This window comes from Primulina huaijiensis, chromosome 5 (genome assembly GCF_012295235.1).
Source record: "Primulina huaijiensis isolate GDHJ02 chromosome 5, ASM1229523v2, whole genome shotgun sequence".
Taxonomy (NCBI): Eukaryota; Viridiplantae; Streptophyta; class Magnoliopsida; order Lamiales; family Gesneriaceae; genus Primulina; species Primulina huaijiensis.
Window position 1 is genome coordinate 19,621,888 of NC_133310.1, and position 14,843 is coordinate 19,636,730.

Here is a 14,843-nt window from a genome sequence, read left to right on the forward strand (position 1 = left end):
AATTTTATATAACATTCACATTTTTTTAAAGATGGTAACAAAAGAAAATTATCTAAATGATGAGTTTTAATTGTATAAATAAGAGTAATGTTGACATGTGAAATGCTGAATAATTAGTCAAAAATATTTTGTTCACCGACTAATGATTGAGATGATTTTCTCAATTTTTAAAATTTTATGTAGGTTAAAATATGGATATAATAAATTGTAAATTATTTAAAATAAAGATTATTTTTGTAATAAGTGAATGGATATATCAATGTATATTATATTATTAAGTTTGAGATATTAGAGTAACTAACTTTTGATGTCATGATCTGTTTTCATAACTATATCTATTATTAAAATGTTAAACCTTTAATATAAGTCACATGTAGCTTGGTAGATAAAACATTGTTTTTTTTTCTTTTTTATTTATTTAATTATTCATATATAAAAATTATAGTATAGATCTTCACTATTTTTTATAATTACATCTTGATCTTCATTTAAATATAATAAAATGAATTATAAAAAAATTTGTATAAATACATAGATCTTCATTTAAATATAATAAAATGAATTATAAAAAAATTTGTATAAATACGTGTTTGTCGGTGCACTAATAATCCAGGAAATGATAAATAATAAATACTGGAACTCCGATGTTTTCATAACATTCCCGTTAAAAATAATAAAGAATTTTAAATAAGATGGATCACAACACAAGCCCGTTACTTATTCGAATCGGATCTCTTCTCTTTCCTACCCCGTCACAGTTCCCCTCAACCAGACGGCATTGTGCGATTGTACATACAATCGTGTAATTATAGCCAGCCAGGCTGTCGCTCTATTCTCAAACGTTACACTGACTGCTATGGCAGAAGCCTCCGACGATGCGAAAGACATTGAGAAGCTTTATGAGTATGGAGAACGTCTCAATGAGGTCAAAGACAAGTTTCAGGTTCAAAAGTTTCTACCTTTTAGTGTATTTTGGATTCTGCGTTTCTTGGTTCTTAATTGAAGTTCAAAATTTGAGGTATTTGGAAGATTAGGTTTTAATTGTACAATTTGTGGTTTCTGAGTAGCACGCCGAGGATTATGAGAACATAATAAAGGCCGCGAAAAGCAGTCACGTTAAGGCTAGGCAATTAGCTGCGCAGCTGATTCCGAGATTTTTTAAGTATTTCCCTGGCCTCTCTGTTAATGCTGTCGATGCGCATCTTGATTTGTGTGAAGCGGAAGAACTTGGGGTTAGCTTTTTTCTTGCATGTTAAATTAATTGTGCCAAAGAGTTCAACTATGTGTATAAACCTGAAATTGTTAGTCCGTATTAGCCAAATTTTGGTGTTTCTAATTACCACGTTTTCAGATTCGGGTGCAAGCTATTCGAGGGCTTCCACTTTTCTGCAAAGATACACCCGAGCATCTTTCTAAAATCGTCGACATTCTTGCCCAACTCCTCACTGCTGGTATGAAGTGCTCCGAGTATCTAATACTGACGTGAAATTTGTCACGCACTTAATGCTACAAGTATGCTGCCACGATAAGTGAAGAAATGCACTACTTTTTATATAACCTTTTGTCTTCATGATGGTTTTAGAGGAAAATGTGGAGCGTGATGCAGTAAATAAAGCTCTTTTATCCTTACTGAGGCAGGATGTTAAAGGTACTTCTATTAATATTTGAAATGTATGAGTGTCCGGTGCGTATTTTCACTTTATATTGGAACAACTGCACAAGGATTTAGTAAGAATGAACAGTACTATAGTATCTTGCAGGTGTTGCACCCAACCCGTGAGGTTGGCTTAGTGCTAGACTATTTCTTGAATTCATTGTGTACTTTGTGGTTATAACTATAGTTTTGATTTGTATAACTAACCAGCTTGACAGCTAGCAAGCATAAGGTACCATGGGTTCCCATTGGAAGACAAGGGCCTAAATGCTTCTAGAACAAGTGTGTGATCATTTGAGGTTGTGATCTATCATTCTGCTTGGCATAATGGAATATGTTAGCCATGACCATCACCGTATATTGACAGTTGAATTGAACTGATGATCATCATGATATCTTTATAGTTAATTGAAATGGGTTATTCATTGACTCTGATTTTCCTTTTCACGCTGAAAACTGTACAAACTCAATTTTACTACATAATCAACTAAAATTTAGATTTTTTTGCTGTTTAACCTTTTCATCTCATGTCTTTTTATTCTTTGTGGATTTATAAAAGGGGAGGATTTATGCGGGTTCTCTTTGGTGGTCTTACTACTTTGTTTTTGTCTGAAATCATTGAGAGATCGTAATACTCTTTTGTTCTTCTTGCAGCTTCTATGACAGCCCTTTTTAAGCACATTGAGAGTGTTGATGAGCAGATAACAGATGAAAATCTTCGTGAGAGGACCCTAATTTTTATTAAAGACAAGGTGAGAAGCTACATATTTGGTTGACATGGCTAATGTTGTGTTGAACATCTCCCTCCATTTTGGTCTTTTGAAGTAAACGATATGTAATGCTTTGGAATTTTCTTCCATCGTAATCTATTATTCAGGTGTTCCCACTCAAAGCTGAGCTCTTGAGGCCAGCTGAGCAAATGGAGAGGCACATTACTGATCTTATTAAAAAGGTTGTTTACGTTTCTCCTTTTGCATATCTTCCATCCTTGGTATTGATATCTGATAAGTTTTTCTAGGCGTTCCAAAAAGTGTCATTTTTGGTAGACATGCTTTTCATGATATCTTAATTGGTACACAATTGTTGGGTTTCTTGCACTCGTTGCATGACTAGTACAATCCACCCCAAATTCCACCAGTTTTATGGGTATTGGTGAAATTACCTTGATCAAAGTGTCAATTGTCAGCCAACTGAAATTGAACTGGCAATCTAATGCCATTACCTTCGGTCTATGAACATGAAACTTAGTTCGAGAAGTACAAAATATAAATACAAAAGATTTTGATCATGATTGTTTATGGAAAGGATGGAAAACAATGTTGATGGTAGTTCATGGTTGGATGGTGATACTACAGTGAGTGGGGCGAAACTTTCAGGGCAACATTGGAGAGAAAACAGGGAAGAAAGTGGAGAAAATACACCGGTGATGACTTGAAGCAAGATAGTCACATAAGAGTCTTTACGCTTTTCTATTCTATTATTTTTAAGTGTGCAAAAGGTCAAAAGTACCTTAAAATTGATGAAGGGGGCACATCCTTTAAGCGTGCATTTATTTGACAATAGATGCAATACTCCTGTGCCAATTGAATATTATGAAAAGTGCATGTCCCAATTAACATCTTTTTAACACACATTGACATGCCACTACAATTTTTACCCTGTTTTAAAAAATTTTAGCTTAACATCAACGAATCCCATGTCATTGCTAAAAACCTAAGTAAAAAGCAGTTCTTAAGTGATGTGATTGTTCAAGGATTTGCATTTTTGGTGGAATTAAATTGCAGAGTCTACAAGATGTGACAGGAGCTGAATTTAAGATGTTTATGGATTTTTTGAAAACTTTGACCATGTTTGGCGAGAAAGCTCCCCCGGAGCGGGTACAAGAACTTATTGAAATAATTGAAGGCCAAGCTGATCTTGATGCACAATTCAATGTGAGTATTTCTCTGGAGATAATAGCTGTTTTTGTCCACTCTTTTGTTAATGTATGCACATCTTGTTGGAGTTTGGTGCTGATTCCAAATGGTTGTGAACTCTCAGTTTTTGAAAAAAAAATCCACCTCCAAATCCCAGTTTATATTCTGCTCAATTGTTGGAATCTTCTGATGTGCAGGTTGCAGACGGAGATCACAACGATAGAATGATTTCCTGTCTGTTTATGGCTCTTCCATTTTTTGAGGTTCATAGCTTTTCCTCATGGGCCCTCTTTCTTAGATGTTATTTTATGATGTTTGTTGTGTAACTCATACTTTTTTGCAGAGGGGTGCATCCAATAGCAAGTTTTTCAACTACTTGAACAAACACATGTTTCCTGTTTTTGATAAGGTTAACATTTTCAACCGCGCTGTGTGCTTTTATGGAAGGACTTGTTGTTTTAGTGAGTTTTTATTTCATTGGAATCGAGAATGACTTGCATTTGCAACAAGAACATACATTTATGGATGAAAGGAAAAGAACGAGTCATATAATATGTAGCTGTTGCCTTTTCAGCATGCAAAATTATTCCGGATATTTAGGGTAGATTTATGTCCTATGAGCATGGCTAAAGTCGAAATGTTATAGAATGTTTGATTATCAATAATAATATTGCTGGGAATTTGAGAAATTTAGACAGTGACATTTTACATGTATATTATTTTATGTATTTGAATGGAGCAACATTCTACTGTTTAAGTATATCAAGAGCGTTTTGAAAATTGGGAAACTTAAGCAGCGGATTGCTCCTGTATGCCTTTGAGAAACTTAGGTATTCAAGAATCTGTTAAATCTTGGTAGAATTTTTATTCTTATTCATTTGTACAATTTTAAATGGATGTTTATTGTGCTTGAGTCCATTTTGAGAGTGTTCATATGTTTTTATCAATTTTGCTTATTTGATCTTAACTAGGTCTGTTATGGGGCCGTCTAGAGGGATACTAGGTGGGGGAGAGCAACCGTTGTTGGATGTTGGGCTGGGTAAGGAGGATGAAAATTTCAGTAGGGAGGTGCTGGGGAGTAGGCATCAGGATGAGGTAAAGGAGTCTAGAGTGCAATTGGTAGAAGTGGGTGTGGAAGGGGATAGTCAGTCAAGAGCTCAGAAATACAGAGAATTAAAAAATTTGAAGTGTGGGATGAATTATGAGAAAGGATCGTCTCATAGGCGCTTTGTAGTCATTTTATGAAGATTTGCTCTTGGAACATTTTTTTTTGGGGAGGGTTGCAGACGAAGAGGGTTAATTCATACAGTGTTGTGCAAGAGAAGACCGAACATAGTGGTGTTATTAGAAGTCAAAAAGAGTCGGTGGATCGTCGATTTGTTGCAAGTTTGTGAAAAGCGAGATTTATTGAATGAGTTTTTTTTATCGGTTGTAGGAAGATCAGGAGAAATTTTGGTGATATAGGACCTGAGAATGGTCTGGGTCAAGGAGAATTTGATTGGGGAGTTCTCGATTTCGGTCGAAATTGAAATTTGGTGACATCAGATGGTGGTTTTCGACAATTTATGGACCATGTAAGCCAAGAGAAAGAGAATTATTTTGGGATAAATTGGCGAGCAATTTGCGGTGACAAGTGGTATTTGGGAAATGATTTTAATGTCGTGAGAACTTTGAGTGAAAAGTTGAATAGCTCATCCATAATCACAAACGTGTTGTATTTTGATAAATTGATTGAGGACGAACAGGATTTGTTTGATCCACCTTTATTGAACGCTAAATACACTTGGTCTAACCTAAGGGTTACACCTATCTGTTGTAGATTAGATAGATATTTGTTCTTAGGGGGTTGGATGAATATTTTCCCTATTTTCGGATAGACGGTTCTACTTTGAATTTCTTCAGATCATTTTCCAATTATGTTAGATACTTCAAAGGTAAAATTGGGACCGTCTCCGTCCAGATTTGAGAATGCATGGCTGAACCACAAAAATTTTAAATCTTCATTAGCATCTTGGTGGAGCATTACAGATGGCTAGAGGCGGGAAGGGTACAAATTCACGAAGAAACTCCAAAGAATAAAAGTGACGTAGATAAATGGAATAAAGAGGTTTTTGGGGATATGGATGTGAGACATGCGGAGTTAGAAAACTAAATAAGAAAGTTGGATGAGCGATAGATGGAGGGTAATTGGACAGTTGGTTTAACAAAGGAAAGAAGGGAAGCGAGGAGTGAATTGGAAAATAGTCAAAAAGTAAAAGTGAAGTGGCTGAGGGCGTTGATCAAATTTCAAATTTTTTTCACTCATTATTGAATCACCGCAGGAGTAGGTTGTTGCTAAATAAGTTGGAATTGGAGGATGGGTCCGTGGTTTTAGATGATAGGTACATCAAAGACTCAATAATAAGTTTCTTCAGTAATCTTTACAGAAAATTTGATAGGGAGGGGTGGAACATTGACGAAGTGGATTGGAGTCCTATTGATGGCGAGGCTGGAGAGGATTTGGAGACACAGTTTTCAGAGGAGGAGATCTAAAAGGAAGTGTTCGAGAGTGATTGGTCGAAGGCCCCAGGTCCAGATGGTTTTACAATGGCATTTTATCAAGAATATTGGGATACAGTCAAAGGAAAATTGATGAAAGTGTTCCACGAATTTTTTGAGGGAGGTGTTGTAATTGGAATCGCCAGTGAGACATGCATATGTTTAATCCCGAAGAAACCAGATGCAAATAAGGTTAATAACTTTAGGCCTATCAATTTGATAACGAGTCTGTATAAGATTATTGTTAAAGTTTTATCGAGAAAATTGAAGAAAGTTTCGAGTACAACCATAGCAGAAAATCAATTTATATTTATTGAAGACATACAAATTCTTGATCGTTGTCTTATAGCCATGAAGTGGCGGAGGAGATGATATATAAAAAGAAGAAATAGTGGGTGTTTAAGGTAGATATGGAGAAGGCCTATGATAATGTGAACGAGAGATTTTTGGAATTTGTTTTACAACAGAAATGATTTGGAGAGAGATGGAGAAAATGGATGAAGGAATGCATGACGTCTGTTTCTTTTTCGGTCTTTATAAATGGTAGGCCTAGAGGAAAATTCAAGGGGAAGAGAGGGCTGACGCAAGGGGACCCACTTTCTCCCTTCCTGTTCAATCTCATTATTTAAATGTGTTGGGTAGATTGGTGGATATGGCTATGGCAACAACAAATGAGGTCCAAGGATTGGAAGTTGGTAGAGAGAAAGTAGAGATATCACATATTCAATTTGTGGATGATACTTTGTTCTTTGTTAAGACTGACAATCACTGGTGTTTTTGTTGGAGATTTTGAACTCATTTTGTAAAATGTCGGGATAAAGATCAATTTGGAAAAGAGTGCATTGTTGGCAATTAACTGTACAGAAGTCGAGTTTAAATATTTAGGGGTTCCATTCGGGGGAAAGTATTGAGAAACAAAATTTTAGGAGGATGTCGTGTGTAAGATGTCGAAGAAGATTTCAGAAGTGTTTAAGTACCAAAAGGTGTGGCGATGGTTATGGAGAAGATAATGATACATTTTATATGGGACGGAGCTTATGGATATTCACATTGCCATTTGGTCGCGTGGGAACATTTATGCATATCGAAAGATAAAGGAGGCTTGGGTATTGGGAATATATGTTTGATGAATAAGACACTTTTGGGGAATGGTGGTGGAGATGCTCTGTGGAGATGGAGCCGTTGTGGAAAAAGGTTATTAAGAGCAAATTGGAGATGCAAGATAATGGATGTGATGTGGGCTTAGCAAAGAATGTAACCTTCAGAAGCCCTCGGAAATTTATTTCTCGAACTTACTCAGCTTTTCATCTTTTAGTGACTGTGGTTAAAAGATGAATATTATTAGATTTTGGGAGGATAAGTGGTAGGAGATTTATCGTTCAAAAACCTTTACCCACTTTATTTCAGATTTATTCGCTTCATAACAAGCCCATTATTCGGTTCATTCATGAGGATGGACATCGCTTTAATTCTTCTTTGTCATGGGATTCTATACTTCAGAAGGGATTTGAGTGATGACAGAGTGATTGAGTTGAGTTCATTGTTAGGGGTCTTAGACAATGTTAGGATGGATGTGGATGTCGCGTACCTCGGGGTTTGGGAAGGGGGTTCTTCAGGGTTTTTCTCTGTTAGATCTTCTATGATTTTTTTTTCCCAATCAGTAGGTTTCCTATTTTCCCTTGCTTTCAATCTATTTGGAAAGTATCGATCCCATATCAGGTTCAAGTATTCTCGTGGACCGTGGCTCTGGGAAAATTGCCGACTTGTGATATGTTGCAAAAAAATATGGCCTCGGTGTGCACTTTGTCTAAATTGGTGTGTCCTTTGCCAGGATGAGGAGGAGACTAAAGATCATTCGCTCATGCATTGTTCCTTCACGGCTAGTATCTGGTCTAAGGCTCTGAATGAATTGGGTTTTGTGTGGGTTGCTCCGAGATCAACGCATTATATATTTGTTTTAAATACTGATTGTGATGTCGACAAGAGAAGTGGTATTTTTTGGAGTGTGGCAGTCGCTTGACGAGTGTTGGGAAAATATCAAATTTAAGGCTGCAGTTTGGACTAGGAAGCTTTCAGACTTTAAGTATTTATCGATTTCAGATTTGGTTAGGAATTGGTAGTTGCTGATAATGTGATCAGAACATTTATTTATCTTTTTCGTAATAGCAGATATCTTTTCCGCCTTTTGTAAACTTTATCCTAAATTTATCTTAATAAAATATTGTTTCTTATATATATAAAAAAATATTTTTCTGACCTCAAAAAAGGGGTATTTAAACACTAAATTACAAACAAACCTCATTTGATAATGTGGTTCTTGAGGTCTGCCTCATGCTCAAGTTTATACGAAGTTTTTTATTCCTTGGGAACTATGAGTAGGTGTGGATATTGTTTAGATTCTTTATATTTGTGTTTGTATGTTACAGGATAAAAATCAAATAGATTTTGTCTTCCAGACGAGCTTCACAGAAGCCTTTTGGTCTGTAGGATTGCATATCCAATCACAATCCACAATTTCCCAATCTTTTTTGTTTAATTTTGTTGGAGGTTTATTTGTGTTTAAGAGCAGTTACATAGGCCACAGTTTTAAGACTTCAGATGTCAGTGAATTAATATTGGCTCTCTGCTCTTTATTGGTGGTTAGACTTGCTTGAAAATGCCAAGATGTAGTGCTTTCATTTTAGATTTCTGAGTGAGGAACATGACTGTTTTTTGCTTGTTGCCAGTTTCCTGAAGAACGAAAAGTAGACCTGCTTAAAAACCTTGCTGAGGGTTCACCTTGGACATCTCCGCAAGACTCGAGACATATTCTCCCATCTGTTGTTCAACTCTTAAAGGCAAGCTCAAGAATCTAAACTTTGCATTCTTTATGGTGTTGCTATGAATGTTCAATTTGTACATGAAAAAGTTAAAAGAGAAACTTATCTGTTGCATCCACCTCCACCTTAAAATTGATTACTTTCGTATCCTGTTTTTTCACTGTGCTGGGGAACAGTTTTCTGTCTCTCTCAATCTGTGTGTGAATAGAAACATATGTTCTCTTTCAGTCACAAGAATGCAATCTTGAATCTTTAGTTTGTCTGGTCTAATCAATCTTTTGGCAACAGGAACTTAATTTGGGTAATTTTTCTGACGTGAAGATTATAACATTATGCCTCATGCAACATTTTTATGATGTTTCAGAAGACCATGCCTCTAAGAAAAGCAGGAGAAGAAACGAACTTTACTTCTGTTGAGTGCTTGTTGTACACCTTCCACCATTTAGCTCATAAGGTCATTAACATTCCTTGACCTTACATCTTTTACTAATTTCGTGTTTCACATTTCATGTTCATTGCTCATCCTCCATTTGTGTTTGGGACAGGCACCTAATGCTACTAATAGTTTATGTGGTAACAAAATCGTGACTGGGCAACCATCAGATAGGATTGGAGAAGACTTCTCTGAGCAGTACAAAGATTTTTCAGAGAGGTGAGTTTATTTGATTTTGTCACTTTTTCTGGACATAATTTTCTCCTAATTGAAATGTGGTGTTCGTAAAAAATTGACTAAAATGTGTTTATTTTTAAATTGTACTTTTTTTGGACACGAAATGGTCACATCATTAAGGTAAAAAATATGGGTACAAATACACTGGACATGCCCAGGAGTTCTACAAGGGCGTTAAATCCTTGAAACCTACAACTAACCACTTGATATGATATCTAACATAAATATGTAACTAACTCAAAATCTCATACAACGATGAACAAAAATCTGTATTTTCCTAAATATGTCATCAACTTTTTGTTCCTCATTCTCAAATAGCCAATGATTTATTGCACTCCAAATGTGAAAAATGACAGCTGCGATAACCATGAACCACTACTTTGTCAAGAAAGAATCCCCTTGTAAATCCCTTTAAAGGCCTTAGCAGGGTTGATGAGAATTCATGAGTTTGTTCATTCCTGGCCATTCACGAATTTTGGTCCAAAGAAAATGTGAGAAGTGACAAAGGAAAAACAAATGATCGGAACATTCGTTAAAATTACCACAAATAATACATTTCTTCTTCACCACATACGGCTGTCTATCTCTGGTAAGAAACTTCCAATGTGCAAACAAACATACTCAGAATTTGTGTTTAGGACTGAGGAAATTCTTCCACACCAGTGGCATCCAAGGCCAATTTCCATAATTTGGGGCAAAGAGACTGTTAGCTTTGTACATATCGTTCTTTCCATCGAACCAACCACACAACATTGCTGTAGAATCATTTATCAAGCCATAAACCATGATCTCATCACGGATCGAAAAGATCTTCTTAACAAGACAAAGTCATTCTTACATACCCTTCGGTCCCATATACCTCTCCCTCGAAGAAAAACTTGATTAATACATTTGCTCCACAATGTATCTTTCTTTTTTGTGGATATTCCATAAAGTCTTAGCAAGTAGAGCATTATTCCATGACATCAAATCCAGTAATCCCATTCCACCAATTTTTAAATTGTATTTTCGTTTGTACTTGGGTACCTTTTCCGATTGTGGTTTAATTTAAAAAAGTAAACTCTATTGAAGTGTAGAAATTTATAGCATTTGAATTAGAGTTTTCCCATCAAACATCTTGCTTGAAGTGGCCAACATTGGCTATGGCTTTTCCACATGCCTTTATTTTCTTATGTGCCACCACAACATCGAGGCTATGCAGCTCCGCTGATCCACTGAGCATCAACAAAAAATAGTCAGGGAGCTCGTTAATCTGTAAAAATCATTTTTTCCCGAACAGTAAGAGTTAAAAGATGCAATCAGCATTACTACAAAGTTCCACATCACTCTAGGCCTCAAGAAAAACCTTAAAATTTAAGGTAACCTTTTTTTCTCTTGAGCGGGCATGTAATGGTCACCATAGATTAGACACAATGGATTGCTAGGGTTTTGCAGAACCACCTTGCTGCTAACTTCAATATATCATATTATTCCATCCTTGTCTTTGTATCAGATTGGGGGTGGAAACAAACCAAATCGAGCTGAATACTAGTACAAAACTCAAATTTGGCTTAAATTGAGCTAATTTTTTTTAAGTTTTCTGGCTCGAGTTTAGCGTGAAATGCTTGAACTTATTTGCGAGCTATTCGAGCTGTTGCTCGAACATTAAGGTCCAATATTGAAGGTTTGAAAATTCGAAATGTTCGAAATGTATATATATTTAATATATAATTATATTATTTTAATAAAATATTAAAGCTTGTGAACTATCAAACAAAATAATTTTGGCCGGAGTTCGGCTCGAAAAAATTCGAACATGTTAGAGTTCGGTCCGAGTTTGATAACTTCTAATACAAATCAAATATTGATTGAGCCTTCCCAAAAAGCTCGCGAATTGGTTCTATTCGTTTAAAGTGCTATATCAGAAGTGGTTCCCCGACTTTTGCCGCTCCCACATATTAATTTTCTATGTTTTGTTGTCAAATGTTGATTATGGAGTAATTGTTTGGGTTTTCTGTCTATGAGAGTTGAGAGTTGAGTGGATACATGCCAGAAACTTAATAACTTATTTAATTCTTCAACCAGGGCCATCAATTTTTCAAAACAATTCTTATGAATAAGTAACTCACATGCATAGATTATTTCCTCGCAAATGTTGTGGAGTGATCGATTTTTTGTCTTGTCCTGTATTAGAGGCAATTATATAACTGTCATGTTTAATATTTCTTTTCGGCACACACTGAACGGGATCACCTTAAAAGATTTGGGACTAGACTATTATATATACCAAGACCCATGATAAATGACCATATCACAATCCGATTTTTGTTTTGTTGAAACCCCATTTTGAAATGAATGACCATATACACATTCCAAAGCATCACAACCGATCCATATGTTAGAAAAAAATTCTTTTTTCCTAAACATACCTCTACTCAGGGAAAAGATTATTAGGGTGGTATACTTGAAAGAACATATAAGACGTTCCACATGTATGAATGTCGAAGCCTCACTTACAATTCACTTACTCCTTTCCGAATCATAGTAATACCGAATTGGCCGCATTCTGACCTTTGTAGAGTCGGAAAACAAGTCACATTACAATGATATTGGTTGGAGCTTTAATGATGCATACACAAATGGTGGGGGAATCATTGAGAGAAATTTAGTGTAAGAGTGGTTCAATGAACTCATTTCATATGGACACCTCTTCATATCGCCGGTGCTTTTGTGTCGGTATTAACGAAATGCATAGTCTTAATTGAGTTAGGTGATATTTTTATTCTCAATCACTAGTTAAGTAAGAACATAATTTAGAGATTTTAGTCACGTGAAATATATTTAGTGATTGCCACCTGTGTATATATTCCCATAGATTATGGTAACCTTGGGGCTTGGATTGATGAATTTGATTTAGAAGAGGATTCGAGAGATTGCAGAACTTTATATGAATTGAAATTTAATTTCACTTGAATTTTATCCATTTAAGCAAATCAAGGAATTTGAAATTCATTATCTCAAATCAATCACTCCAAGCACAACCTCTATTGTCTTTATCAATGTCCATGCATATATAGAGAGAGAAAGTTTGTCAAATAATTTAATAAAGAATGTTTATACAAAAAAATTATAAAAAATCAATGATCAATTGTTAGCTTGTTGGTTATCTACCCTGACAATGAACATATGCACGGACTAAAAGTTATGTAAGGGAGGTTGGCCTATCTTTATCTGGTGGCATATACTGTTACGCTACTTAGGATGGAGGCTTTCCTATGTTTCATTTTTCGTGCATTATCTGAGTCTTCATGTTTCGATATTTGAAGAAAAACTTGGTGAATCCATCAGGTTGAATTGTGTTGAAGATGTAGTCCGTGCAACCATGAAGAAGTTAACTCAGGGAATGTCAGATCATAATAAAATATTGGGGGCTGCTGTATCCGATGAGGCTAAGGCTACAATTGTGAGTCCACATTACTGACACCATTGTATATTTCTCGTTAACCGTGATATATGATTAATTTACATCTATGTTAAACATGCAGAAAACCCAAAAGCAGAACACCACGACCGGGTTACGAACTTGCAACAATATTTTGGCTATGACACAGGTTGGTGGAATAACATTAAGTATTGCCATTTGGAGCGATGACTATTCACGAGTAATTATTTCGTTTTTTCCTCATAATTAGCCTCTTCATTCCAAGACACCCTCATTTATTGGAGACAAGAGAGTTAAATTATCTTGGAAAGAAGCAGTGAAACCTTTACCACCAACTGCTTCTGCTACTGTCGGGTATGACTCTTACCTGCTCATTTAGGTTGTAGCAATTATATTTTAAACTTAATTGCAGCTAAAAATCTAACTGAAATTGACATCTCATCTCTGCTAATATTGGAAACGTACGTCAACAAATTTGCCTTAAATATAATTTGCATCAATCTTGATCTTCAGAGGAAAGCGTCCTCTTGGTGCTCAGAATGGCGCTGGAAGTAGTCCTGCAAAAATGGGACGTGGACCTGGGAGTACACAGAACAGCTTTTCAAGATCTTCAGGTCTTCAGCATCTTGTAGGGAGAAGTGGTGCTCGGAGTAGAGGAAGGGGACATGGTGGCCGTGGGAGTGGCAGAGGATTCCGATAGCTTGATTCAGCCGTGCTTTTTTTATGTTCTTGAGCAATTTTGATACCAGAGATTATGGTAGAATTTTCTGCTTCCTTAATTTGAGGTTCATGTTTTTGCAGAGTAACATGTATGGAGATTGTCGGGGGAAAAAACACTCAATAGTTTAGGAAAAAGATTTAACGTAGTTTAGGAAAAAGAGTTAATTAAATGTATTGTCCTAGACTTCTTTTAAATACTATGAATTGCAAATGTATTTCAAATGCTCCAATTAAATGATTTACGTAATATATGTGTGGGACTATAATACTTTAATTTTTGTTGTTTTAGAAGATGTCTTTTTAATTATTTTTTTAGTTAATTGGAGAATATGATATATGTTTTGTTTTGTTTTGTTTCAATAATAAATATAACTCAGAGTGATTTTAGCTTAGGTTTTAACACATTATAATTTTCGAAACAGTTCGTATTAGCAATCTTTCATTTTTTTATACGAAACTTGAATTTATTAAAATATTAGGTCGAATTACAAAGGAGAGTAATCCCATCTATTGTTCTTCTCCAACCAATGGATAAAAAAATGCCGTGGACAGCCAAAAACCATAAGCTCTTATTCCTTCTGTCGGTGGAGAAAACTGTCTCAATAATAAATAAGTCTCGGGCTTTTCTTGGGAAGGTCTATTCGAACCCCAGTTCTTGTAGTACTCTTGTCCAAATTGCACTCGAAAAAAAACAATGTAACAGAAGATGATTTTTTTTTTTTAAAAAAAAAGGCTTTGGGCATTTGTTCGTGGAGAATCGAAAAAAAAATTTAAATATCATATTTCCAATATTTTTTTACAAAACATTACGAATGTCAATATGATTCTAAAAAAATATTTTTTTTAATTACAACACACGTTGGAGAGGAGAATTCTAAACAATTTTTTTTTTATTTTTTATGTCAATATGATTCTAAACAATTTCAATGCTATTATCATAGAAAATACATGTTTCATGTTTCGAATTATTAGAGAAAAGCCAACATATAAAATCCTCGAAACATTAAAATTCACAAAATTTAATGTAGAAATAAATTTCAATAAGTAATTTTATTTGTTTGCCAAATATTATCCACAAATAATATGATTATATGAGAGAAAAACA

The 14,843-nt window shown here is 35.2% G+C and overlaps 1 protein-coding gene across 2 annotated transcripts; it reads left to right on the top strand.

The window, feature by feature from the left end:
- Window positions 1-749: 749 nt before the first annotated feature.
- On the top strand, window positions 750-14,014 carry LOC140976881 (apoptosis inhibitor 5-like protein API5). 2 transcript variants are annotated; one of them, XM_073441278.1, is made up of 17 exons: window positions 750-943; window positions 1,068-1,232; window positions 1,352-1,451; window positions 1,583-1,648; window positions 2,309-2,406; window positions 2,532-2,606; window positions 3,439-3,588; window positions 3,768-3,833; window positions 3,914-3,979; window positions 8,835-8,945; window positions 9,292-9,381; window positions 9,473-9,579; window positions 12,925-13,039; window positions 13,122-13,187; window positions 13,269-13,372; window positions 13,532-13,730; window positions 13,820-14,014. In XM_073441278.1, the coding sequence occupies exons 1-16, from the start codon at window positions 857-859 to the stop codon at window positions 13,716-13,718; spliced, it is 1,653 nt and encodes a 550-aa protein (XP_073297379.1). In that variant the 5' UTR covers window positions 750-856; the 3' UTR covers window positions 13,719-13,730; window positions 13,820-14,014. The 2 variants fall into 2 exon arrangements, with proteins under 2 accessions (XP_073297379.1, XP_073297378.1); XM_073441277.1 differs by having other exon boundaries at window positions 13,532-14,014.
- Window positions 14,015-14,843: the final 829 nt, after the last annotated feature.